General features: G+C 45.3%; 1 protein-coding gene across 1 annotated transcript; it reads right to left on the bottom strand.

The window, feature by feature from the left end:
* Positions 1–376: 376 nt before the first annotated feature.
* Positions 377–25,608, bottom strand: ANXA4 (annexin A4). The gene is made up of 13 exons (XM_073324977.1): positions 25,532–25,608; positions 18,526–18,583; positions 16,503–16,590; positions 15,196–15,290; positions 11,464–11,577; positions 9,999–10,089; positions 7,441–7,520; positions 6,406–6,462; positions 5,987–6,080; positions 5,125–5,220; positions 4,183–4,241; positions 3,723–3,845; positions 377–2,594 (listed from the first exon to the last, which is right to left on the bottom strand). Exons 2-13 carry the CDS (start codon positions 18,532–18,534, stop codon positions 2,535–2,537), a joined length of 966 nt encoding a protein of 321 aa, XP_073181078.1. The 5' UTR covers positions 18,535–18,583; positions 25,532–25,608; the 3' UTR covers positions 377–2,534.

Here is a 25,608-nt window from a genome sequence, read left to right as displayed (position 1 = left end):
ATCCCATTTTCACATATGGGGGGAGCAAGGGCCAAAACTATTGCCGAAACACAGGATCTTCCTGTGGGAGCCTTGACTTTAGCTGATCTGAGGCGACTTGTAGGCAGGTCTCCCTCCCACCCTTATTTTGCAAGAAGGATTAACCCCATTTCTCCCCTTTCCTGGTAATGTGAGGAAATGTCCCAGAGGATCATTGGAGACTTCCTCTTCCCAAGGACCCTCGGCTGGGTTTTACTGTGGCGGGGGCAGTCCAGGCTGCACTTTGGAGAGGCAGCTGATGTGAAGTTGTGGGACGGGCGAGAAAACACAAGCCTAACTAAAACATGGCGATGCACCTATACGATTTCATCTCATTCAGAAAAGACACCTTTTAGAATTGAAAGTAAAGAAATGATTGGTTTATTACATTGAAAAAGTGAGCACTGGCCAGCAAGCCATTTTTATGGTAAAGCCAGAGGGCACTTGTGAACCTGCAGTAGTGATAAGGCTGAGTGGTTTCTTCTTACTGAGCAGCAAATTGTTGCAGTGCTTAGACTTACTGCCAACAACCCTCCTCTGAAGAAGGGAGCATAAAGACAGCAGAACAAAGTGGGAAAGTGACTTGTCCGAGGCCAGAGAGAGGGTCCAGTTTTGCACCTGGCCAAGTCAATGGGAGCAAAGCGAGTGGCAAAGTTGGGTTTACAACACAGTAGATCCTGCCTTCTATTTCCATGCTCAGCCTACACTGCTCCCTTCCAAAAACAATTACTGCACCACTCAGGCTATGACTGCGCTACAAAATGTGGTTTGGGTGGTTGTTTTAAAAAAAAAAAAAATCCAAACGATGGGACAACTAATGCTAATTAGTTAGCCCTCTCCTACTGTAAAACTGTAGACACTACTTTTGACCATGAGGTAGATGAGATTAGCACTATACCTCTGCCCACGCGTGGCCTCCCCTTATTTAACTCCCACTAAGGCTATGGTCTACACTACAGCTGTGTCGGCATAACTCATGTTGCTCAAGGGTGTGAATAAACCACCCCTGAGTGACATAAGTTACATCAACATAAGCGTTTCCCACCAACATAGCTTCTGCGACTCACAGAGGTGGGTTCTTTATGCCAATGGGAGAGCTCTCTCCCATCAGCAGAGTGTCTTCACCAGATGTGCTGCAGAGTACCGCCGTGCTGTGCATATAGACACGGCCTAAGAGCACAGTGCCTGATCTCCATGAGGAATTTACCGTAGGACAGGGAAAGCTAAGGTGCATTAGTTATTCTGCTGTAAAACACACATACTTTTTGCAGTGAAGATATAACCTCAGACCAAACAGAATGTGGATTAGGTTTCTGAACAGAATGGCTTCTTTCAACCAGCTCGCTGCAGAAAAGGCATTTAGTGGAAGGCCTTGTCTATGCACAAAAGATGTACTGCTTTTACTGTATGGTGAAGGTAAAGGCGCATAACTGGTGGATGCAGTTACTGTATGGAAAGGGGAATAAGGTATTCCAGCACCAAGCTCCTCTCTACGATTATAAACTGCATCCACAGTAGAGGATGTGCGAGTGTAACAATATTAGTGAAGTCACACCCTTAACCAACAGTTATAGTAATACAAAATGTGTGTGTGTAGACTAAGCCTAAGGCTACTGGAGTTTCTAATTTGCTGCTTGTGAATTATATCCTGTTCCTATCTTCTGATATACATAAACAAATAGCCATAGTGATGTGGAATGTTGATAGACTGTTTCGATATAGACACGCCTTGCATTTTAGACTAATGGTTTTCTTTGTGCTGGAATATAGTCAGAGAAATAAAGCTTGTTTTCTGTACTTTTCCCACATGGACGGTGTTAATATTTTCCTGTGAAGAGTCTTCTACAGTCTGTGCCTAAGCCCGCCTCAGTTGGTCGGTAAGTTCAATGGCAGTAGGATGTCACAAGTCTTCAAGAATTATTCATGTAGTAGATGCAGATAGATCAAGTTACAGTAGCAGTAAAGGCTTTAGTTAAACTCTCCCCTCATTTCCACCTATTTTGTATGGATTGTAGGAGTGGGCAGAATCCAGCCCTCTATTACACCCTTGCAATTGCACTGTATGGCAACACAGATGTGAGCTTGGTAATATGAAGCTCATTGCAGGCTCACTTAACAGAACCTTGGTCAGAGTCTAAGACGGATGTTAGCTATTGCTTCCCTTTTTGCAGCAAGATGCCGTTCTCTAGCGCAGATAATCCAACTGTAGAATGGAGTCTGAGACTCTACAAATCATCTAGTGCTCCTGTTTCTCCAAACATGTCTTTCCAAAGCCTGCTGGGAGAAGTAATTCAGCCAGGAGATTCTGCACTGGACGCTAGTTAAAGGCATGACTGGCTCTGGTAACACAATTAGTGCACCATTGCATATTCTAAGCAATAAAAGCATATCATAAGAGGCAATTGGCATTGATTAGCCTAAGTCAATTCTAATAGCACTATCTAAACCTATTTTAAGGGGGGGGGGAAATCTTGGGATCTATTTCTCCTTTCCCCTGACAACAAGTTGTACATGGTTTAGTCTTCACCACCACAGAGCAAGAGTAGGACTTTCCTATAGTCTCCTGAAGTGTCTCCCTGAAAGAAAGACAGACAAACACGTGATTAGATGTGCAATACGCGTTCTCAGAAAAAAGACCGTAAAGTACCATTTACACTAGTTTGAGCTGATTGTAGGAGTTGTCCCCATGAGATTTTGAATTTCTTTGCCAACTTAAAGTTTGATCACATTTAAGGTGCACCCTTCATCCCAGAGTACTTGACACACACTGATCATGTATAAGGGCACACGACCCACCACTAAAATGCAGCGACGTGGAATGCAGGAACTATTACCATGTGCGACAACATCCCACAACCATTGTAAGACAAAGTTAATACTTTAACAAAAAATCAAGCAACAAGGATCAAATGAGAAACCACTACAGTATTAAAATATGAAATCCAACTACAGGAGTTCTTGGAGATTTAAAAAAACAAAACAAAATAAAAAACCCACACCTGCCCATTAACCCTTTGAGGAATCCAAGCCAATGTTTCTAAGACGCACAGTTTATAGTTATAAAAGGTTGGCAAATAAGCGTCCTCTGACCACAAGACATTAAGCTGTGCTTCATATCCAACTCACAGAGGGTGAGGGCAGAAATCTTGCTTGGATAGCCAGTACAAAGGGGCTGGATGGTGTTATCTTAGTATTCATTACCGGACCAGTCAATCTGGCATTACTGGAAAACTGTTAAACAATCCTAACACCAAAATTTGTAAGGGCAATGCAAGTCAGGATGAGAGGTGGGTCAAAATTTAAAATACAAAGCAAAAATGTTTTAAAGTTTGAATTTTGTGGGGTTTGAGATGCATGCAATTTTTCAATCTTTTCAGAAGTTTTCTGAATTTCTTTTCTGATTTTTCCCTTATTGTGTATTTCCCTCTTTCCGTTTTCTCCTCCTTCCTTTTCCCTTGTCATTTAAAAAAAAAAATCCACAACAAAAAAACAAGGATTTTTTTGAATGCCTAGTGAAAAAACAAAAATATAGATATCAAGAATGGACAATTTCATACACCCCCCCGCCCCCGCCCCCCAAAAAGCTGTTCAAGAATAATAGCTTCTTGTTTGAAAAGTGTGGACCAGTCACTAATCAGACTACAGGGCAAAGTGGCTCGTGCTGTGTGCAGCAAGACCATGGTTTCTAGGTAAGGAAAGCTTACCTGGATGAAGGAGTAGAGAGATTTCCCGTACATCCTCTTGAATTCATGCCTGATATCCAACATGTCAATTTCACAGCGCGACACCATCACTCGAATGAGGGTATCGTCATCTGTCCCTAAACCCTAAAGAAAAAAAGCAACCCTTGTACAAATATTGTGCATTGTGGGTAAATCATTGTTAATGGTTAAGGTTTCATCCTTCGTTTCTGGGTGGGAAATTAGCCCAAAGCATTTTGCATTGAGTGTGACAGAGTTCCCTATTTTCAGCATATAATGGGGCAATGCCAGTTTTGTCCCTTAGCAGAGGAGGACAGGAGATTCATGAAGATTATGAACCACTTGGGTTGCTGCCCTCTCTCCTCTCCCGCTACTGTATTAAATTCAGCTGCTATTTATTTTAGCATGCCTCTATATTTAATTGGGGGTGGGGGGGAACCACATACACAGAAAAGCTATTTACCTTCATGGAACCGTATAATCTTTCAGCAAAGTATGCATGCTTATTCCTTATGCATTTTACTGTGAAGAGAAAAGAACAAGGGAGATTTTCCAAATCTTTACATCTCAAGGCTGCAGTTACTGCTTAAAGCTCTCATCAGATCTGTATGGGAGGCCAGTGGCGGATGCAGAGGTCTTTCTGCAGATCCATTTGCAGAATCGGGGCCAAAACGTGCACATCCCTGACTATTAGTCCAAGAAGCTCCAAGGTATGGACTTAGAGGCCACTGGACAAGCTGATAAATACAGCAAGGGTAAATGCAAAAGAACGAGCCCCTTCAAATTAACCTGAAGTCCTGTCCATTACAGTACAGCCATTTGTTTAAAGTTTGCAATGCTCTTTGATAAGCGTCAGCACCCTCAGCACCTGATGGCAAAGGTAAACAATGAGACAGTGGAAGCAATGAAACTTTTGCCATCTTGTTCACAGGCACTTGCTGTATTTGCAAGGGGTAAAACAGTGTGACCTGTGCCAAGAATGGAGACAGTTACTGGCCATCAACAAAGCGTGTCCCCTGCACGTTGCTCTGTTAAGACAGTGGGCAAGAGACACAGCGCGGCTAAAGATGGAGATCTCACTATGCCAAGGTGAAGCAAGCCTAATACTTTAGATAAAATGCCCGTGTCTCCTTCAATGGAGAAAGTGATTTTAACTCCAGGGTCACACACTTTGTTGCTTTGAAAAGCAAGGCACTTTGCACACATCACAGGCTCCTTGCGTTTCATCCCCGTCCACCCTCCCATCCCCCTCTATTTCAGGGACTACCTAGGGATTTTAAAGTTAACCAAGCTTCGACTCCATGGCTTCTGTGCTCAAGGCTGACAGAAGCGATCCTTTCCATTCTACACCCCGATAGTGTGTTGTGTAACTAAACAACCCTAAATTTAAAACCGGAATACTCACCCACAGCTAATAAGGCATCTTCAAGGTCTCCTGACATCTCAGATTTAATGCTTTCTGTAATGTCCTTCTTAGTGATCCTTCTGTATTCATCAAAGACTGGAAAAGAACACACACTAGTGAAAAGTCATCAAGCAAGATTTGTTCGTGCCATCTACAAAGGCTTAACCATCAAGGACCAGTTTGCCAGGTCAAGCAGCTGAGTGCTTTGTATGCACATTTGGCCTCTCTTTTTTTAAGTGGTAGACAATTGCAGTTGTCCTGGAAACCATTCAGTTTATCTTCATTTTAACTATCATCAGTTCTCTAATTGGTCAGTTAACTGCTGGTAACAGTGTGATGAATTATTACTTAATGGGGTCCAGCTGAGTAGCTTTGCCTTCCCATTTGGTTCAACATTCTGCCACAAGGGAAGGTTTGCCATTTCGCCATCAGTATTTGCAACCAGCCAGCTCTGCAAGAGCCACTAACAAGATCACTAGAGACTGTGGTTTGAGAACCTCTGATCCAGTAGAATGGCGCCTGTCTTTCTTCCTGTAGGGGGAACGTTAGCAAGAAGCTTGCTCCTGAACTCCTATCCTTGGTAACTGTCGCCAAAGTCCCAGTTTACTACTTCTGGTATAAAGACTGGAGCATAGGTGATCCATACAAGTTTATTCTTGTGTCTCTAGGGTTCCTTTTAGGCTCACAAGAATAGGTTCCTGTATTAAAATACTCTGAAGTAGATACATAAGACCAGACTCCAGAGTAGGCGTGTGCCTTTGAGAAGGGTCCCTTCCTGTTTGCCAAGAGATGTACCTAAAAAAAAAGGCTTCTTTTTTTTTTAAAAAGAGAAAAGTATGTAGAAAATTGCTGAGACTTTTACCCTTTAATAAGTGATTTCTGTTTCTTGAACAGAGGATAGTCAGGAATTGTCCCTCATTTGTCCCCCATTTCTTCTCCCCGGCTTCATACAAGCACTAGAAGGAATCAAGCACATGAAATAAGGGTTAGCCCAAAAGCTCAAGTCAAGCCAGAGAGCTTGGGTCTTCCAAAAAGATCATTATCCCATTTTACACATGGGGAAACTGGAGGTGCAGAAACTGGTCCAAGGTCATCCAGCAGCAGAGCCCACACTAAAACCCAGATCTTCTGGGACTGAGTCCAGTGCACTACAAACATGCCAGCTAAATGGTTGATGACTTTTACTGGCCTTTAAAAAACAATGGGTGGAAGGACCGGGGATCAGCAAACACCCACCGCGGTGGGGCAGATGTTTCTTAAAGAGTACGAAGAGCTACAGACCTGGGCATCTTGCTGAGCAAGGCCTTCATCCACATAGCTTCCCTGGTCCCTGTTTCCCTGCAGAAACACAAGAGGGCTGTGTTAAATTCAGCCTTTCAGAGGGACTCATGGAACAGAATTGAGCAAGCTTGCTGTTTGAAACAAGTTACCGAGCATATATAACGAGGATCGATTGAGAAGGCAGCTGCAATTGTGCAACAGATTGTTGCAAGAGGGGTGGTGGAGAAAGCTCTGAAGTATTATTTGAGGGTCTGATTTTATTTATTTTTAAGAGAGGCTGAGGACTCAACTCCATCTGATGTCAGCGGGAGCCATGGGGCCTAAGAAAGCACATGGTGTTAACACACACACACACCCCGATTCCTGTCCCACCCCCTGAGCAGCCTGCCCTTCAGGTCAAACCAATGTGATACACAGGATACCAGCTGAAATGCAAGGTGGCATGGAGACAGTCCTGAAGGAGATCAGCAGGGGAAGGCTGTGCAGTAGGAGAAGGGGAAGGATGTCTAGGAAGGGGATGAAAAGAGCAAGCTGCAAAGCAGAGAGCAGGAGAAGGAACCAGATGAGAGGGAGGATTAGCACTAGTATTTAATACAAATCGGTCTGATCTTTTACACTGGTGTAACTCCACTGACTTCCATTGTGCTACTCCTGACCTACGTCAGTGTAAGAGAGAGGAGAATCAGGCATTCGTGGTACTTAGTATAGAGAGACCTTGTCACAAAAACAAGGTGCTGTGCTGCTTTAGGGAAGACGCTACTACGCCGACAAGAGAGCTTCTCCCATTGCCGTAATTAATCCAGCTCCGCAAGAGGCAGTAGCTACGTTGATGGGTAAAGCCCCCTCGCTCCCCGGTTCAACATAACACTGTCTACGCTGCGGGGGTTAGGTTGGTACAACGGCGTCGTTCAAGGGTGTGATTTTTCAAGATGAGCAATGTGGTTATACAGCTGTCAGTTTCTTGTGTAGACCTGCCCTTAGAGGATTTGTTCAGCAGCAACAAGAATCAGACGGTTTTTCTTAAACTGCACTTACTGTAGCGAGAGACACCAGCACGTGCCGGAACGTGGAAGATGTATCTGAGATAATGTCCTTCTCAAGGGTAGTTCCGTATTCTAGCAAGAGAGCACAGACATACACGAATACTTGCTTTTAACAGAGAAAGTTCAGCACCTAAACACTCACGAAAGCTTATGCTCTAATAAATTGGTTAGTCTCTAAGGTGCCACAAGTACTCCTTTTCTTTTTGCGAATACAGACTAACACGGCTGTTACTCTGACACCTAAACACTGTTCATCTTAGAGAAGTCTTCTACATGTCTGGTTGTGACCTAGGTGTCCGGATTATGTGTCTGTCCCTCAATTTCTGAACCTTCCTGCCTAGGAATTGCCACGTTGACCCTGGATCTTATTCTTCTCTCCCTTTGCATCAGTGTAACTGACTTCAGTGGAGTTGCTCTGGATTTAGGCCAGTGTATGTGAAATTAATCAGAGTTACACAGTTGTAAGGGAGGAGAAGCCAATCTGGATCATTCTCTCTAAAATAAATCTGAGGTCTGTTCCACACACGAAGTTGCACTGATTTAACTAAAGGTGTTTTGTTAATCTGGTGCAAACCTCTGTATGGAGACACTTAAATCACTTGAACCCTGGGTTAGCTATGTAGTGAGGCAGAGTAGCCTCCCTCCGAGCCTGAAATGGAGGGACCACTACAAGCTACCATCTATAAATATATAGACACAAGCTGAAAAAGGAGACAAACTAGTTTAAAACTTTTGTCCATACAGGGATTTGAACCAGTTTAAGTCTATTTTTAAAAAACAGTTTTAACAATTATTATTTGTATTATTGCAGCACCTACGGGCCCTAGTGACAGACCAGGATCCCAGTACAGCTTCTGAGTGAAATCCTGACTCTTTTGATGTCCGTGAGAGTTTAGCCATTGACTTCAGTGTTGCCAGGATTTCACCCTCTCTGTGTTTAGACAAGGCTTAAGTCTCTGTCCACTGAGCATAATTATGCAGGCACAGTAGGTCACAATCAAGTGAAAGACAGACAGAAAGAAGGTATCGCAACAGTCTCTTGCTCCGACTGTGATGCTTCTTAGTTTCACAAGATGTCTTGCTGATGGCTCAGTTATTGTTTGGTTGAACTGCTAGCAGCTAGAGCGATTGGAGAAATCATGGGGTGTGGGTAAGATGCCATTCAAAGAATACAGTGTTTAAAATCTTTACAGCTGTGTGTGTGTTTGAGAGAGAGAGAGATTTCACAAAATATCTTCTACCTCTAGATCGACATAAGTAGTGCATACAGTTCTATTGGTATTTAACCATTTCACCAAAAATGATACAAACTGGGGAAAACACATTTGCTGGCTGGGAAATTTAAATGTTTACGGGGTCAAGAAGTGGAAGGAATTTCTCTAGCTTCTTCTGCCAGTAAATCACGAGGCAGCCTTAGGAAATGGTGATTTAAGCCTTAGTTCAGTAAAGGACCCCAAACACATATTTAGCTTTAAGTATGTTGTCACAGTGCAAGGCAACTGCACCTGTGTTCCCCCTCCATGTCCACCAAAGGCACCAACTCTAGGCTCCCCAGTCTTCACCTCTCTAGTGCAGAGATGCATCTCTCCCTCCTGACAGGGATTTTTCCAGGCTGCACAGCTCCCTGCCTACGCTGTGAGTTCCCCAGTAAACCAGACTCCCTGAACAGGCCTGCATCTGCACTTTGCTTTCTCCCCAAAGGCTAGAACTGTGGGCAATTACCACAGTTCGTAAGTTACCATGCAGTTTTTCCTAAGCAAGCACATTTATTCTTAAGGTGAAAGCATTAAAGAGAGTAAGAGTTCCTCTGCACACACTCATAATCTTACCAGGTCACCCATCAGTCTTATGGGGCCTCAGTAGGCCGAATTCCTTCCAAGTTCCAATCCTTCCTAGGAAAGATTGGGGCCACCCTTAGAAAGTCCTGTCCATTTGCTGGATCAGAAACTAGGTCGTGAGCCGGGGCATGCACAAGCGGGGGCAAGGAGGGACACAGCCCTCCCCCACTCCCAATAATCGTCAGGGGCAAAGAACTCCTCCAGCCCCGGGGCCAGAGTCGCATGGAGAGCAAGCTCCTCCTGGCCCCAAAAGGGGTCAAAGTTAAATTTCTGCGCACGCCCCTGGTCGTGAGTGAGTTTAAACCAAAAGTCCTTTCTTTGTCTGTTGGTCTCTGGAGAATCCAGTTTGATGCAGGATATGCAAGCGTCTCCAGGTTGTGGTACCTCTCTGGAGGTGTTACAACCCTAGTGAACTTACCTCCCACCGTTAGTTCCAGGAAGGCGGTGGTCATCATCCCCCATGGAATTGCATACAATCCCTGGCCCACAATGATACATAAACTTAATACAGTGAGATCTCCCAAAGATATTACAGGACACTAAGCACATGTGTAATAGATATGGCAATCAGGGGAACTTAAGCACATGGCAAAGTGCTTTCCTGGATCTGGGCCATAGTTGGGATCTCTTGCAAGCTTCTCCACTTGCTCTCCCAGTACAGGTTACTCTCAATGCACTAACGTCATAGGATCTCATAATTTATACTACTTACGACGATGGTAGGTCTCGTTAATGCGCTGGATTTCTTCACAGGAACGAGAAGCCAGAATTTCGATCAGGCAGCCCTCATCTGTCCCGGCACCCTAAACGCAGAACAGAGAATCAGGATGAAAGCGGCTTTCAATCTACCAGCAAACAGAGGCACCATGATAGCAACACAAGATGGAGAATCAACTCTCTTGAGTAATAGTCCAGGATCCGATGGGCACACCCCCATCTGGGTAAGTCACTTAATTTCTCTGCCTCTGTTTCACCACTTGTTCAATGTGGATACATTACAGACTTCATGCGAAGAAGTGATATTTGTTTGTAGAGTTGGGTGGCTCATGAAAGATTCTGAGATTTAAAAAAAGTCCCATTACGCAACAGGAGGAAACGGAAACCTTTTGAGAGTTTTTACAAAGAAGCAGAGAGGCACAGGCTCTCCCCAGAACAGCCAGGGGGTTAAGGCACTCACCTTTGAAGTGGGAGACCCACATTCAACTCCCTGCTATGTATGATTCAGACCAGAAACGTCAACCTGAGTCTCTCACATCCCAGGTTATTGACTAGTTTTCTCACCAGACATTCCATTCTGGACCCAAGAAACCTTTTCATCCAAGTAGACCCATCCCCACAAAAATACTTGGTTTGGACAAGTCTGCATTTTCCAACAACAACAAGGTGTTGTTAAAAAGCTCCTGACCAGCTTTAGATGTTTGCACAGTGCTTTGAAGATGCAGAGTGCTATATAAACGCTAGGTTATTGAAGACCAAAAGTATAATTGGGTTAAAAAAAGAATTCGAGAAATTCCTGGAGGAAAGGTCCATCAATGGCTATTAGCCAAGATGGTCAGGATGGCCATACTCTGGGCATCCCTACACCGCTGGCTGCCGGAAGCTGGGCCTGAACAACAGGAGATGGATCACTTGAAATTACCCTGTTCTGTTCATTCCCTCTGAAGCATCTTGCATCAGCTGCTGTCACTAGACAGGTTACTAGGCTAGACGGACCACTGATCTGACTCAGTGTGGCCATTCTTATGTTCTTATTAGTGCATAGACCGTGTACCTCTTTCAGTGTCAAGCCTGATTTTGCAAGTGGGTAGCAGGATAAAGGACTATGCACGGCCCTTAGTGTGAAAGTAATTCATATTGCAACTTTTAACAATCTAGCTGTCTTATACCGAACACATCACCGTGTTCATTTTCTTATTGACCAGTAGAACAAAATGGAAGAACACACAGTCCAGAAAGCGTTTGCAGATTTAATGCACACGTTCTATTCAGGTTCTTATACAACCCTCATTAGCTTAGTAGCAGAGAGCACCTTCCAGAATTGTGTTAAGTGACGTAAACTAGCACCCTGTCACACATTCTTTCTTCCTCCTTCGGGAGAAGTTGCGTGGGGAATGTTTAATTCATGCCACATATTGAACTCACTGGTGTTTTGGTAACATCAGTGAATATTTACCAACCTTCATGGCCCTCTTCAGTTCCTGCACATCGTACAGTGTGATGGAAGTCATCAATCCTATTATCACCTTCTCAAAATTCCCACTCAGCTCAGACTTCAAATCGCCAATCAAATCCTAGAAAACCAGGGAAGGTGATAAATAGCCATGAGAACAGAAAGCCCCACTCCTCTACATAGGTGCTGGAACCAGGAGTGCTGGCACCCTGCCACATCCCCGGCTTGCAATGGTTCCCATCCTATACATGGTTTACAGTTTGATTCAATGGCTTTCAGCACCCCTGCTATTCTATACAAAACTCCTAGCTGAACTCCAAGTCTGGTAATTCCAGTGCATCCTATCTAACTCCTGCTCTGCATTCAGATAGTCCAGTGGTTAGGGCACTAGTTTATGACTTGGGAGACCAGGTTCAATCCCTTGCTCCACCACAGATTGCATCCTCTTGGGCAAGTGGCTTAGATCTACACCTAAAATATAGGTTGACCTAGCTACGTCGCTCACGGGTGTGAAAAATTCACACCCTCTGAGAGATGTAGTGAAGCCAACCTAAACCTAGTGGGGTCTCCACTAGGGCTAACGGAAGAATTTTTCCTTGACCAAGCTACTGCCTCTCAAGGGGGTAGATTAACTACAGCAGTGGGAAACCCCCTTCCGTGGCTGCAGCAAGTGCCTACGCTACAGGGCTAGAGGGGCACAGCTGCAGTGCCCTAGCATTTGTAGTGTAGACAAGGCCTCAGTCTATCTGGGCTCAGTTCCCCAGCTGTAAAACAGGGATCATAGCACTGCCCTGCCTCCTAGGGGTGTTGTGGGAATCAACACATGAAAGATTGTGAAGCACTTTGATTTCTACTGATGAACGACACGACGTGAGAGATTGGTTTGGGAAGGATGAGGATGATACCAGAGAGGCTATTTTTCACGTCTTCTCCCAACATCATCCATGCCCGATATTAGCAGCTTCGCCATTCACTTGTTCATGTGGGCGTTTAACGTTTCTGTCTAAAGCCATTTTTGTTCCATGTTTTGCTTTTAATTGTTGTGGGCGTAAGGCAGGGGAGAACGTGGGCAGCAAAGATGTACCACTTCATCTGTGCCAGGATAGCTTGTACAACCCTTCCCCACCTCCCAGTGGGGACGTAATTAGACCAGTATAAAGGTGCTTAGTCTGGTATAGCTGTTCCTGGTTCAGTAAGCAAAGGTTACCTTTATACTGTAAGCTCTTTGGGGCATCTTTTTATTGTGTTTGTACAGCACCTAGCACAATGGGATCATGGTCCATGACTGAGGCTCCGAAGACTACAATAATACAAATTAATAATAGTACTGGTATAACTGAGTCCGCACTACTGCATACACTGGTATAACTCTCAACAAACAATACATTTCTAAAGGACAGAAGGTATACCCGTATAACTCTTCTAGTGTGGACCAGGCCTTAGAATAATATCTTGGTCGGCTTTGTAAGGCCGATCATCATTTTGGAAGCCTCCCCAAGAGGCTTCACTTCTTGGTGCCTCCTTTTAGCCATCTAAACCAGTGGTTCTTAACCTGGGTTGCACGCACCCCCTGGGGGTGCGAGATGCCCTTTCTGGGGGTGCGAGACATGCCAGATTTTTTTAGAAGGTAAATCATCAAACACACAAATTAAGCACAGGTACGTAAGTACAACTACTTTGTTTCATCAAACCTATGTATTTATTAACATTACTGTAATATACAAACAAACAAATATATCTAGGTTTAAAGAACTGACCTACTTCAACGATTTTTGAGAAGGGGTGCGAGAACGTATTTTGAGAACCAAAGGGGTGCAGGCTGCAGTAAAGGTTAAGAACCACTGTTCTAAACGGAACACAGTAACATACACCAGCCTTACCGGGGTGTGACAAGGACAGATTCATCTGAGGATCCGAAAGCCTTTTAAAAACCCATTAATGAAAGGCACCATAAAAAGCAGGAAGAATTAAAAAAGAAAAAAAAGACCAACCAACACAAAAACACACCTTTAAGCAGATCACTGCAAAGTGACCCTTATTTGGAAACTGGGCTAGTTTTCTTAATGCTTGTCACACTCTTTGAAGCCTGTGAATCAGACTGTTGCTGTACTTATGAACAATCTTGTAGGTATGGTAGCCTTAAAGTAAACTAGTAAAGTAGACTAAATGGCAGTTAGCACTAAATCCTTGAAAAGCAGCATTTACGTGCTTGTTCGTGGATGGAGTAATGAGGGGTAGGGCACAGTGGGGTGAATTACCAGGTGGGCAAAAGTGACTATTAAGATGGGTCAGTAGTTCACACCGCCATTAGTTTTATTAGCAGTGGCCTCCAGTGAACAGATGTGTTTCCCTGGAACCACTTCCTTTACAGGCACAGAAGAGCCTGCTCAACAAATAACCAGCATGTGCTGTGACGGGGCAAGGCCAGATGGCTATAGAAAAGTAGTGGGAGATAGATATATAAGCTCCAGGCTAAACAAATCCCTGGTACCAGGTTAAGTGAAATGGAAGCTGCTCCAGGTCAATTAAGAACTTTCCAGAAGGCAGGGAGAAGGCTAGGTTGATTGGGACACCTGAAGCCAATCAGGGGCTGGCTGAAACTAGTTAAAAGCCTCCCAGTCAGTCAGGTGGGTGGGTGTGTTAGGAGCTGTGGGAGGAAGTTGTGCTGTTGGAGAGGCTGAGTAGTACACACCATATCAGGCACAAGGAAGGAAGCCCTGAGGTAAGGGTGAAGTGGAGCTTGAGGAAGTGAGGGCTGCTGTAGGGGAAGTAGCCCAGGGAATTGTACATGTCATGTTTCTAAAAGGTCAGCTACCACAGCTGATACTATTAGGGTCCCTGAGCTGGAGCCCGGAGTAGAGGGTGGGCCCGGGCTCCCCCCCACCTTTGCCCCCTGATCAATCACTGAGACTGGGAGACAACAGAGACTGCAAGGAAGGATAACTGCTCCTCACCTCCCTTGCTGGCTTATGATGAAAATGGCTAAGTAGACTGTGACCCTTGTCTCTAGAGAAAGAAGGGTTACTGGAGGGTCACAGTGAGCCTCTGAGGCTAGCAGAATGCACCAGGAAACGCCGGGACCCACGGAGGCAAGGACAGAGCTTTGTCACAGTGCTCAGAATGTTTACACAAGATAAAAGGCAATGCTTTAATGTCAGGTTAAGCAAATTTAACTGATTCAGCCATTAACCCCTTGGTGCCAGGGGATCGAGACATTCAGCAGCCCTTCTCACCATGGGCATAGGCCAGAGGATTCACTAAATTGGAGTGCTCAGCTTGAGATCTAGAGCTTGTTGGGCATCCAGACACCAGCAGCTCGCCTTGACTTCAGTTTTGGGGGTGTTAGTACTCAGCACCTCTGAAAAAAATCGAACTTAAATATCAAAAAAACAACAACCCAAAACCCTGAAAATTAGTGGAGACTTGATGATTTGGGCTTTAAGGCCATGTAATATTAAGGATCATCCACTAGATAACATAAAGGCAAGCGTGTAGATAGATTGCTTGACCAAATTTCTGCTACATATTGGTGGATAATCTTAACAGATGCCTGACAATTTTCTTTGGACGAGTAAACGCACTGAAGTGAACGGAGATTGCAGTGAGCTTTATGCTAAGGCCAGCAAAAGTTTTGTCTTGCCTCTCCACAACTGAATGAGGGAAGTCAGTAATTTTCCAGACAAATCATGTAGTCCAGGAATTGTCTAGATCATAATCATCAAATTCAGAGGCTACCTACCCTGCCAATAGTGGATTTATAGGTGATTAGAATTTGCTGACGTTGGTATATACTCCTCTTGGCCACGATATCGATGATGGCATCTTCATCTGTACCTGGGGGAAGACACAGGAAAGCCAGCCAGGTTGTTATTGTTATAAATAAGTATTAATTTTGAAGCAGGCAACTCAGCTGACTTGTCAGGTGTGACGCAAACTGGTTTTATTCCTTCTAAAACCTGATTTTTCTATGGCACTAGAGAACTAGCACTAGATCACATGTGTTGGCTACCATCTTGGCCAACATATCAGGGATTGAACAGGGAACCTCCAAAGTAAAGAGCATACAGTGCTATAGCTTTCTCTAAAGAGACAGGGTTCTCTAGGTGGGGCTGTAAGAGGCTCCCATCCTCTGGGAATTGGGCACGGAGGGTGCCCTATAACTTTCGCTTGTCAGTGGGTTACACACTTCAGAAGTTCTTTAGCATCCCCTTGTTAGGAATGCATTTTATCATGACCTTGGGCTGAGAGTCAGTCTGACCTCATAAGCCTGGCCATCAGTTGGATGGGAGACCTCCAAGAAAACAGAAGTGGGCACTGACAGTTTACAAGAGAGCCCTCTTCCCACAGAGGCAATCCTGACATAGTACCTCAACAGGGTGTTGGGATCACCCGATTCCAGGAGAGACAAATCACAGGCTGATTAGACAGTCTTGTGGTTAAAGCCAGAGCTTAGAGCTGAGTTTTATTCCCAGCTGTGCCACAAATTTCCTGGGTGACCTTGGATGGAATCCCTGCATCCCTCTCTGTGTCTCAGTTCCCCCATCTGGAGAGTGGAGATAATGATGCTATCTTACTTTGCAGGAGTGTAGTAGGGATAGATTTATTATCAATGTGTGAATGAGCCACTGAGATGCTATAGTGATAGACAGGTAGGCTTCTGCTGCTCTCCATGATCAAACTCCACCCCCTTCCTGTAGGGTTTGAGGCAGTGCTGTCCTTTCCCATTCTGCCCCGTTAAATTCCCTCCGCTCAGATAGATAGTGTTAAATTGAAATTCCTTCCATTTGGATAATGTTCTTTATTTGTGCCAAAGCTGCCTTGTAGTGTTCTATACTGCACAACAGCTGCCCTGTTCCACCCCAGAAGTGGCTGCATTTCATAACTGGGTGAGGTGACCCCCATCTCCGGTTTGTAGAGAGCTTGGGGGCAGGAGTCAGTAGAGAAACACAAGTTACCAAACTTTTGCTCTAGTGAGCTGTATGACCTGCAGGATGCTGGCACTCTGAGGAGAGGGGGTTAGAGTCTTAAAAATAAAGATAAGCTCACCAAGCCCCTTCATGGCTTTCCTTAGTTTCTGTGCATCTTCCTCAGCACTGAAGCCCAAGGCCGCCTTGATTGTACCCCGGTTTCCAGCCTAAAGATACAGAATGTCAATTGTTAAAGACAGAAGCAGAGAAGAACACATGAAAAATCCCAGTTATATACAGATTCTCCTGGAGGGGAGACCAGTTACAAAACAGAGGAGTTGGTTTGTGTTTCGATAAGGTGAGAGTCCATTTAGCCGTACAGCAGGTTACATAAGAATGGCCAGACTGGGAGTGACACTTTGGGAGTGTCACAATGGTCCATCTAGCCCACTAACCGGTCTTGTGACAGTGGCCAATGCCACATGCTTCAGAAGGAATGAACAGAACAGAGCTATTATCGAGTGATCCATTGCCTATCATCCAGTCCCATTTTCTGGGGAACAGAGGCTAGAGACACCCAGAGCGTGGGGTTGCATCCCTGACCATCTTTGGCTAACACCCATGGATGGACCTATCCTCAATGAAGTTACCTAATTCTTTTCTGAATCCAGTTATATGTTTGGCCTTCACAACATCCCTTAGCAAGGAGTTCCACAGGTTGACTGGCTGTTGCGTGAAGAAACACGCGCGTATCTTTGTTTTAAGCCTGCTGCCTATTAATTTCATTGTGTGACCCCTGTTACGTGAAGGAGTAAATAACACTTCCCGATTCACTTTCTCTACACCATTCATGATTTTGTAGACCTCTGTCATACTCTACCCCCTTCCCCCCAGTCATCTGTTTTCCAAGCCCAACTGTCCTAGTCTTTTTACTCGCTCCTCATATGGAAGCTGTTCCATCCCCATGATGATTTGTTGCCCTTCTCTGTACTTTTTCCAATTCTAATGTATCTTTTTTGAGACGAGGCAACAAGTACTGCATGCAGTTTTCAAGTTGTGGGCGTACCATAGGTTTATATAGTGGCACGATGATATTTTCGGTCTTATCGATCCTTTTCCTCATGGGTCCTAACATTCTGTTAGCTTTTTTGACTGCAGAGACAAGCTTCCATTCTGCCCTAAGCCGTCACCTCCCCCTGCAGGAGACACACTCTGACAGGGGGCTTCTCTTTCAATTGAGGATTAAGCCACATTGGCATAGGAAACCCCTGGCTGCTGCCTGCACTGTACTTGTTCTGCAATTCAATAAAGGACTCCATTCTCCTGGCCTGCCAATCTGGCGCCTTTGTTAAACCCCATTGTGTCATCTCCCTTTAGTATCAATCGTTATCCGTATCATCATGAAAGAATCAATTCCCTATAAGGCTCCTACATGGCATTTTTACAATGGTGGGCAAATACCATCATTTCCATTTTACAGATGGGGAAACGGAGTCACAGGGAGATGGTGGAGTGACTTGATCATGTCAGAGAGATTAGAACCTGGATCTTGACACCCAATCCAGGGCCAGATCCACTGACTCACACTGCCTGCTTCTGTTCCCACTGAACAATGAGAGTCTTTCCATTCACTTCAATGCTCAATGCATAAGGCCATTAGGCCCACATCCTGAAAGGTATTTAGGCACCTATTCCCATATATTTCAGTGTGAGCGAGGTGCCTAAATACCTCTCAGGATGTGGGCCTTAATGCCTAAACAGGGGCTATTTGGCAGGAGGATCTTTGTATTTTCCATGAATAGCTGGGCACTTGGATGGGCACTGTAGAGTTCTTAGGAACTTGTTGGGCTTACTGTCATAGGACTAAGCGACCTCTTGACGTCTCTTCCAGCTCTAAATTTCCATGAGCCGATAACAAAGCTCATTGATTTTGGTGCAAGACCTGGCCCTTAGTAAATATATAGATTACTGAAGATAATCCACATTCTAGTATGAGGAAATAGGCAGCAATGAGTCCTTCCCACTGTGTCAGGCAGCGCGAGCCCTCTTCTTGCTACATCATTTTGCTAAGTAAATATAATTGCACTGATCAGATAAATGTAGTCAATGCAGGGACTGACTCTACCTAGCTCTGCCTGGTACCTGGAAGCAAACACACTCACCTTTGCCATAGTATTCAGTTAATATTTTAAACGTCAAGGTCCCCAAACAGATGGTTATCTGCAATAAAAAAAAAGAGGGAGTGTTGATAAAAAGGAAGTGTCCTAGAAAATAATTGACAGAATTCACTCTCTCTGCCTCTATCCCAAGGGGACTTAAATCAATGGGGCTGGTTCTTCCTGACACTGTAAAGAAATAACTGCTTCATTCTTCAAGGTAAAAGTCAATAACTGTTCACCAACATTCTTCTTCCAATGGGTTACATTCACCTTTGAGATAACTACTATCACTTCCCTCCATCTGCTGGCAATGCTCCTACTAATATGCCGTTAGCCTTCTTGGCAACAAGGGCACACTGCTGACTCATATCCAGCTTCTCATCCACTGTAATCCCCAGGTCCTTTTCTGCAGAACTGCTGCTTAGCCATTCAATTTCAATTTCAACCATTTGAAAACATTTTTTAATTTTTATAAAATAAAATTAAAGTTGAGAAACAAAGTAGTTTCAAATCAAAAAGATTGAAGTTCATTTCAAAAGTGATAAAACAAACTGTTTGATTGGGGGGAGGGGACAGAGGGAGCAACCCAACAATTCAGCAGAATCTACACAAATTTGCAAAATGTTTTGGTGTCAGCGAAGCTGAAATTTTTCGCCCAAAAGAGTTTCAGTTGAAAAGTTTTGCTCAGTTTTAACTAAATTACCCAGAGATCTGGGAAAGAAATTCTAATTTAGGATTCAGATAGTTAGGTATAGGATTTACTCTTCTGGTTTTAATTAGCATCTCCTTGAAAAGGCTCAGTGTTCTGCACACTTTGTCTGAGTAGTTGCAGTTAGAATATATAATTCCATGAAAACCCACAGCTGGAACTTGTCTTTAAAGCTCTGAAGATTCCATAGACCGTTTATTAGCTATTTCACAGAGCCCAGTTTTTATGCACATAGTTATTTCTGTTTTAATTAAGGAAGCCTAAAAACCATAAATGAACATAATCAAAAGCTAGAAAGAGCCTTTCCCAAGCTCACTTATTCCAGCTAAGGGGAGGGGAAAAGGCAAAAAGTCAGAATTTGGCCCACACATCTGAAACAAGAACTCACATCTTGTCAATGTCAAGAGCTACTACTCTGACGGGGGATAGCCCTTGGAGTTCAATGGAGCTACTGCAGAGGTAGCAGAATTATCCCCCGGAGCCATTTCAAGCGACTGTTACAAACCCAGCAGTGCTGTGGGATTATGCTGTTTCAGCAATGTTGATTCAGCTGCGACTTCTGTTGGTGTTTGTGAGGAGTAAGGAGGCCCCACGTGCCGGATTAAGAAACACAAGAATTACAAGGAGGAAAGACGAGAAGTTGAGACTCAAGAACCCAGAACCTCAGCTGGTGGCAGCTCCGTTAAAGTCAATGCAGCCAGGCTGATTTACCCCAGTGGAGGATCTGGCCCATATAACGCTAGCTGAATGTTCTCTGTCATCTTAGGTTCCATAGTTATTGCAGACATATACAATATTGACCACGGCAGCTTGAAAGGAAAAGTTAACCGTGATGATAAGGCCTTAACTGGAGTACTGCGTCTAGTTCTGGGCTCCACATTTTGAGAAAGATGTGGACAAGCTGGAGAAAGTCCAAGGACGGCAACAGAATTGATTACAGGTCAGGAAAACATGACCGATGAGGAAAGATTGACAAAACTGGGTTTGTTTAGTCTGCAGAAGAGAAGACTTGGTGGACTTATGATAACAGTTTTCAGGTATGTAAAACATTGTTACAAGAAGGAGGGTGAAAAATTGTTCTCCTGCACCTCTGAAGATAGAGCAAGAAGCAATGGGCTTAAATTGCAGCAAGGGAGATTTTGGTTAGGAAGTTTTTTCTAATGTCTAACTGTCTGGGTGGCATTGGAAGCGAAGCATTGCAACAAATTGCCTAGGGAGGTTGTGAAATCTCCATTATTAGAGGTTTTTAAGAAGAGGTTAGACAAACACTTGTCCAGAATAGTCTAGTTATTATGTAGTCCTGCCTTGAGTGCAGGGGATCGGACTAGGTGACCTATTGAGGTCCCTTCCAGTCCTACGCTTCTAGGATTCTATGTTGTGACGTTCTCCATTTCCCTCATTCTAGACCTTACTTCCGTTCCAGACAATCTTGACATGCCCATATTTATTAGTGTAAGCTATCTATTCTTGCACCCATGTATGATCATGACACTCAGTTTATCAAAAGCTGGGGAAGTTAAAAAATTAATTCCACATCATTTAAAAAATTCTCCCCTTTTGGCTTTTTCTAGATGGACCAGAGACCCAGAAAGGTGTCCCTGGACAATGACAAGTTGAGAGATCAATATTTTTGGCCTCAGTTTTCCCAGAGTGTCCACTTACTTTGGGGGTCTCAGCTTCTGGGTACTCCAATTGAGACAACTTCTCTCAAGGCCTGATTTGAAAGGTGCTGAACACCCATATCTCCAGTTAATTTCAATGAGAGGCAAGGGTGCTCAGCAGCTCTGAAAATTAGGCACCAAATAGAGCCTTAATTTGGACACTCAGAACCCCCCCCTCCCCCCCCAAAAAAAAGAGCAGACACTTGAAAACGCAGGCCAGCCATAGCATACTACCTGTTGCAAAACCCTTGTTCCAGCTGGAGACTCAGTCTACGATAGTTAGCTGAGCAAAGCTGGGCAGACAACATCTCACTTCGGTGGGGGCAGAGTTGCCGACGGCATCTTTGTAACGGGTTTTCTGGCACAATTCGAACTACACGTGAAGTTACCGTGGAAGAGAGAAAGGTGGGTGTGGTGATACCTTTTATTGGACCCACTTCTGTGGAGAGATGTCTTGCCAGATGAACGTGAGACGTTACTGCAAGAGTTTTATGTTCTTACTTGGCTGCATTGATAAATGAATCATTTATACTGCATCTAGGAAAGTGCTAGGCCCCTCCCTACCCCCCCCCCCCCCCAAAAAAAAGACAGCTCTGAAGAGCCTAGGAGGAGACAGGACAAAGGTAACAGAAGGAAGGTCATGCTGCATTCAGGTACGTTAAGAACAATTTTCCAAAGCGCTGGAGTGACTTAGAATACGTCTGCACTGCAAAAAAAATAAATAAATAAAAACCCGCAGGAGTGAGCCTCAGCGCCTGGGTCAACTGACTCGGGCTCCTGCTATGGGGCTAAAAACAACGGTGAGATGTTCTCGCTCGGTCTGGATCCCAGGTTCAGAGACCCACATACCTCGCAGGGTTTCAGACTTGGACTCCCACCTGAGCAGGGACGTCTATGCTGTTATTTTAGTCAGCTGACCCAGGCTCTGAGACTTGCTGTTGTGAGATTTTATTTTTTTGTAGCGAACAAAACCATTTTAGGCTCTTAAGTGCTATTTTCAAAAGTGACATGGACACTTAGGAGCCTGAGTCCAATCAAGTTTCAATGTAATGCATTCACTGCATTGAAAGACCCTGGGAGTCAGGACCCTAAGTGACCAAGTCACTTTTGAAAATGGGACTTGGGAGCCTATGGACAATCGCAGAGGAGGAGCTGGGCTGGACTGATGATCATGCAGGACAAAAACATTCAGAGATTTTTGAATGAGTTGGAAAATGGATGAATGAAACCCATGACAGAAGAGAATTAATTTATCCACAGTCTCCAGAATTAAAAAAAGCCCATCTCCAAGTCCTATTGATTAAATGCACATAGACCGCCCACTCAAGAAGTTAGAAGTGCCACGGACTTCACCTTCTATTCTGAGGGCTTGTCTACACCGGCACTTTGAAACGCTGCAACTTTCTCGCTCAGGGGTGTGAAAGAACACCCCCCGAGCGCGGCAAGTTTCAGTGCTGTAAAATGCCAGTGTAGACAGCGCACCAGCGCTGGGAGCTATGCCCCTCGTGCTGCAACTGCACAAGCCACGGCAGCGCTTTAACATTGCCAGTGAAGACGTGCTCTTAGTAACCTGAAGACTGATTCCTCACTGACTTGTACCTTGTGCAAGTAATTTATATTGGTACAAAGCAGGTGTAGACCGCTACCATTGATTTGGTAACACTCACACCCCCTTTGAATTGGCGCATGTGACTACACAAAGTGCGAAGCAGTGGAGAGTCAAGCCCATAATGTCCTTCTCGCTGTTCTGACCACACTGATTTATTTTTCATTGTGCAAGTGGAGAGAATGCAATGGAGTCAGTTTCACTTTGGCTAAGTGTCCCTGGGCTGCAAATGTTTCAGGGAGGAAACGTTGATTTTTGTTTTAAGTGAAAATTTCTGTGAATTTTTAAAAGTAAATTGAGGGGAATTTTCAATTGGTATGGGGTTTTGCAAGACTAAAAATCCAAATGAAGAGCCTGATTTGAGTTGCTTTCATCCCTTTTAGCAAGACATTAATTAAAAAAACCCACAACTTCGAAGTTCCACAGAGGTTTTCCGCCTGCACTGGAAAACACTGCTCAGGTTGTTTCTATCCAGAAGCAGGAGTAACACAGATGTCTGTGTTCAAATTGACTAGAGGAAATAACAAAAGCAGAATTTTTCTTAGATAAACAAAGACGGGGGAAGACAGCCTAAAAATAAATGAGGTGACAAAAAAAACCAAACAAACAAAGAACACAAGGCAGAGACATCCCCACAAGATGTAGGGCAAGTGCTCCTGACAGCTCCCACTGAAACTTATGCACTTTTGGAACCTTCAGAGACACTGCCTGGAATCTAACTTGGTCTGTAACAGGTTGCTAGAGTCCCTTCAGAATGATTTTTAATTCCATCTGAAATGATCCAGAATCAGGCCTGCAGCAAATACAAACTAGAGGGCAAATCTTGCTGATTTTGGACCTGCTTCACCATTTCCATCCATGAAAAGTGGGTGTAAAATGCTACCAAATCAGAATGGAAGTACAGTCCATCCATTCTGTACTGGTGTAATTGAAACCACAAGGGGTAGGTCATTGGTGATTCAGGCCCTGTATTCAGTCAAAGTTCCCACTGAACTTCTGTCCTATGGAACTTAATGGAACCAGTTCTCCTCTCACTTTCACTCCTGATTTCACATCAGTGTCTTGAACAAAGTTAATGGCTTGAATAGAGATGAGAGGAGAACCAGCACCAATGGAAAATTTGTCTGAAAAACAATAGTAGGATTTAGTGCCTGGTAAATAAAGCAGAAAATCCAGCGGAACGCTTGAGTGATAGCTCCTCCCACCAAACACCAACGTTTTGGTGTTCAGCCTGAATGTTTAGATTCCACCCTCACTATCCCACCCAACAGATAATCAGGAATGCCATAATCTTTTCATCACCAAAGGCAACCTTTGCAGCTCAGTGAGAGCCCTAAGCCTGATCCTGTAAAATGCTTTTGTCCCTGCTTAATGCTATACTAGCATGAGCAGTCCCACTGAAGTCAAAGTGACTATTGGCTTCGGTGGTTGCAGGATTGGGGTCCTAGTGAGCCGAACCCCTGAACCTGCAATCGGATCCACTAGCAGCAATCCCTATATGCCTGCCAGCACAGCCCCACTTAACGTGCGTGCAGGAGTCCACGCTAGCAGATCCAGCGGCAGGATTAGCATATAGAATTGGAAGGGGAAGTGGCTGTAGGGTGCATGTTTCAGATCTCTGACTGATACAGAAGCACACAGGGGCCTATGCCTACACACACTTACCAGCTCCTCTGCACAGTGAAATTGACCAGAATAGCTACCCTGGGACTGGCTGTTCTATTCCAGGCAAGGTGAGGGTGAGGTAATATCTTTTATTGGATCAACTTCTGTTGGTGCAAGAGACAAGCTCTGGAGCCACACAGAGCTCTCCTTCAGCTGCTCATTCCAGAATAAGAGTGTCTCCACACAGGCAGTTATTCTGGAATAGCTATTGTGCTTTAAATTCACACCCAGCCTGATTCCGGAATAACTTCTCCCTATAGACAAGCCCTTTTAAAGGGGAAAAGTACACACTGAAACCTGCATTTTACGCCTATAATTGGCTTTTGCTGAACGTGTAAATCAATGAATGAGAGCAGGAACCGGGTGTGCCCTTTCCATGGCATGGTTAGGGCTTAGCCTAGGGTTTGTAATGGAAACACCGAAAGTCTCAGGGATCAGCTACCTGGACGAGCAGGTGCAGGATTTCCTTGACTGCTTCCCGCCTGCCATATCCACCGCCTCAGACAGACCCTCCAAACCCCACCAAATTGGCTCTGCCACCCCTAACTGCTTCCTATGCAATGGGCCAGTCCCCTCTCAGTTCGGATGGGGTCATTCCGGGATGATTTCATTGCCTTCCATGGGACGATGCCAGAGTCACACTGGCGTAAGCAAGAGCAGAATCTGGCCCCCAAGCTCCCCTTTCCTTCCCAGAGCTGACACCTTCCAGCCCCTCCCCACCCACTCAGCTCACTAGAAACCGCGGCTGCTGCCCTACCTGGCGGCTGAGACTCCTTCCTTCTCCCCATCCACCTCCACTCCACACCGCCGGCCTAGCCAAATGCGCGCTGCTACCCCGCAGCCCAGGCGGGCTGGGCCATTCCCGGGGCGGCGCGGCAGCAGCGGGGTGAAGCAAACTTTTCACCACCCCCCAGCAGGACAGGCGTGGAGGGCGTCTCTGAGTCAGGTTCCTCTTTCCCACGCGTTAGGGCCCTGGCCTCTGCCTGGCCTGCGGAGAAGGGGGGAGAACACCCAGGTCCCGAGCCCGCTCTGGGCTGGCGGAGCGCTTCGGGCCGTGCGCCCTGGGCCCTGCGCCCCTGGGCCAGGCTGTGCGCGCCTCTCCAAGCGCTTATTGCAGGGGGAAGGGACCTGGGTGCGATGCCACGCCCAAGCCCCCTGTGATGCAGGATCGGGGTCCCCCCCCCAAGCCCCCAACGCTGCGAGGAGAGGGGCTGGGGAGCCGCCCTGGCTGCGCTGCGGCGTTTGGAAAGCGGAGCTCCCCGTGGCGCGCTGGGGAGCCCAGGCGCCGCCAGCCGCAGCACCGGGAGACGCGGGTCCCAACCCCCGGCGAGCCTGCGGGGGGCTCTGCCTGGAAAACGGGCCACTCACCCGCTGCTCCAGAGGCCGTGGCGTTTGCTGCTCTCGAGTGTGGCGGGGAGACTAATCACGAGCGCTCCGGGGCTGGA

The sequence above is a fragment of the Lepidochelys kempii genome, chromosome 26 (genome assembly GCF_965140285.1).
Source record: "Lepidochelys kempii isolate rLepKem1 chromosome 26, rLepKem1.hap1, whole genome shotgun sequence".
NCBI classification, from domain to species: domain Eukaryota; kingdom Metazoa; phylum Chordata; order Testudines; family Cheloniidae; genus Lepidochelys; species Lepidochelys kempii.
The sequence above is the reverse complement of the archived record's forward strand: the minus strand, read 5'-3'. Positions and strand labels throughout refer to the sequence as shown.

Excerpts from the sequence above, each read along its gene's own strand:
- ANXA4 (XM_073324977.1), bottom strand. Across the intron at positions 4,242-5,124 it reads AGATGCCTTATTAGCTGTGG|TAAAATGCATAAGGAATAAG; the intron begins GTGAGTATTCCG and ends TTCTCTTCACAG. Across the intron at positions 2,595-3,722 it reads CTCTCTACTCCTTCATCCAG|GGAGACACTTCAGGAGACTA; the intron begins GTAAGCTTTCCT and ends TCTTTCTTTCAG.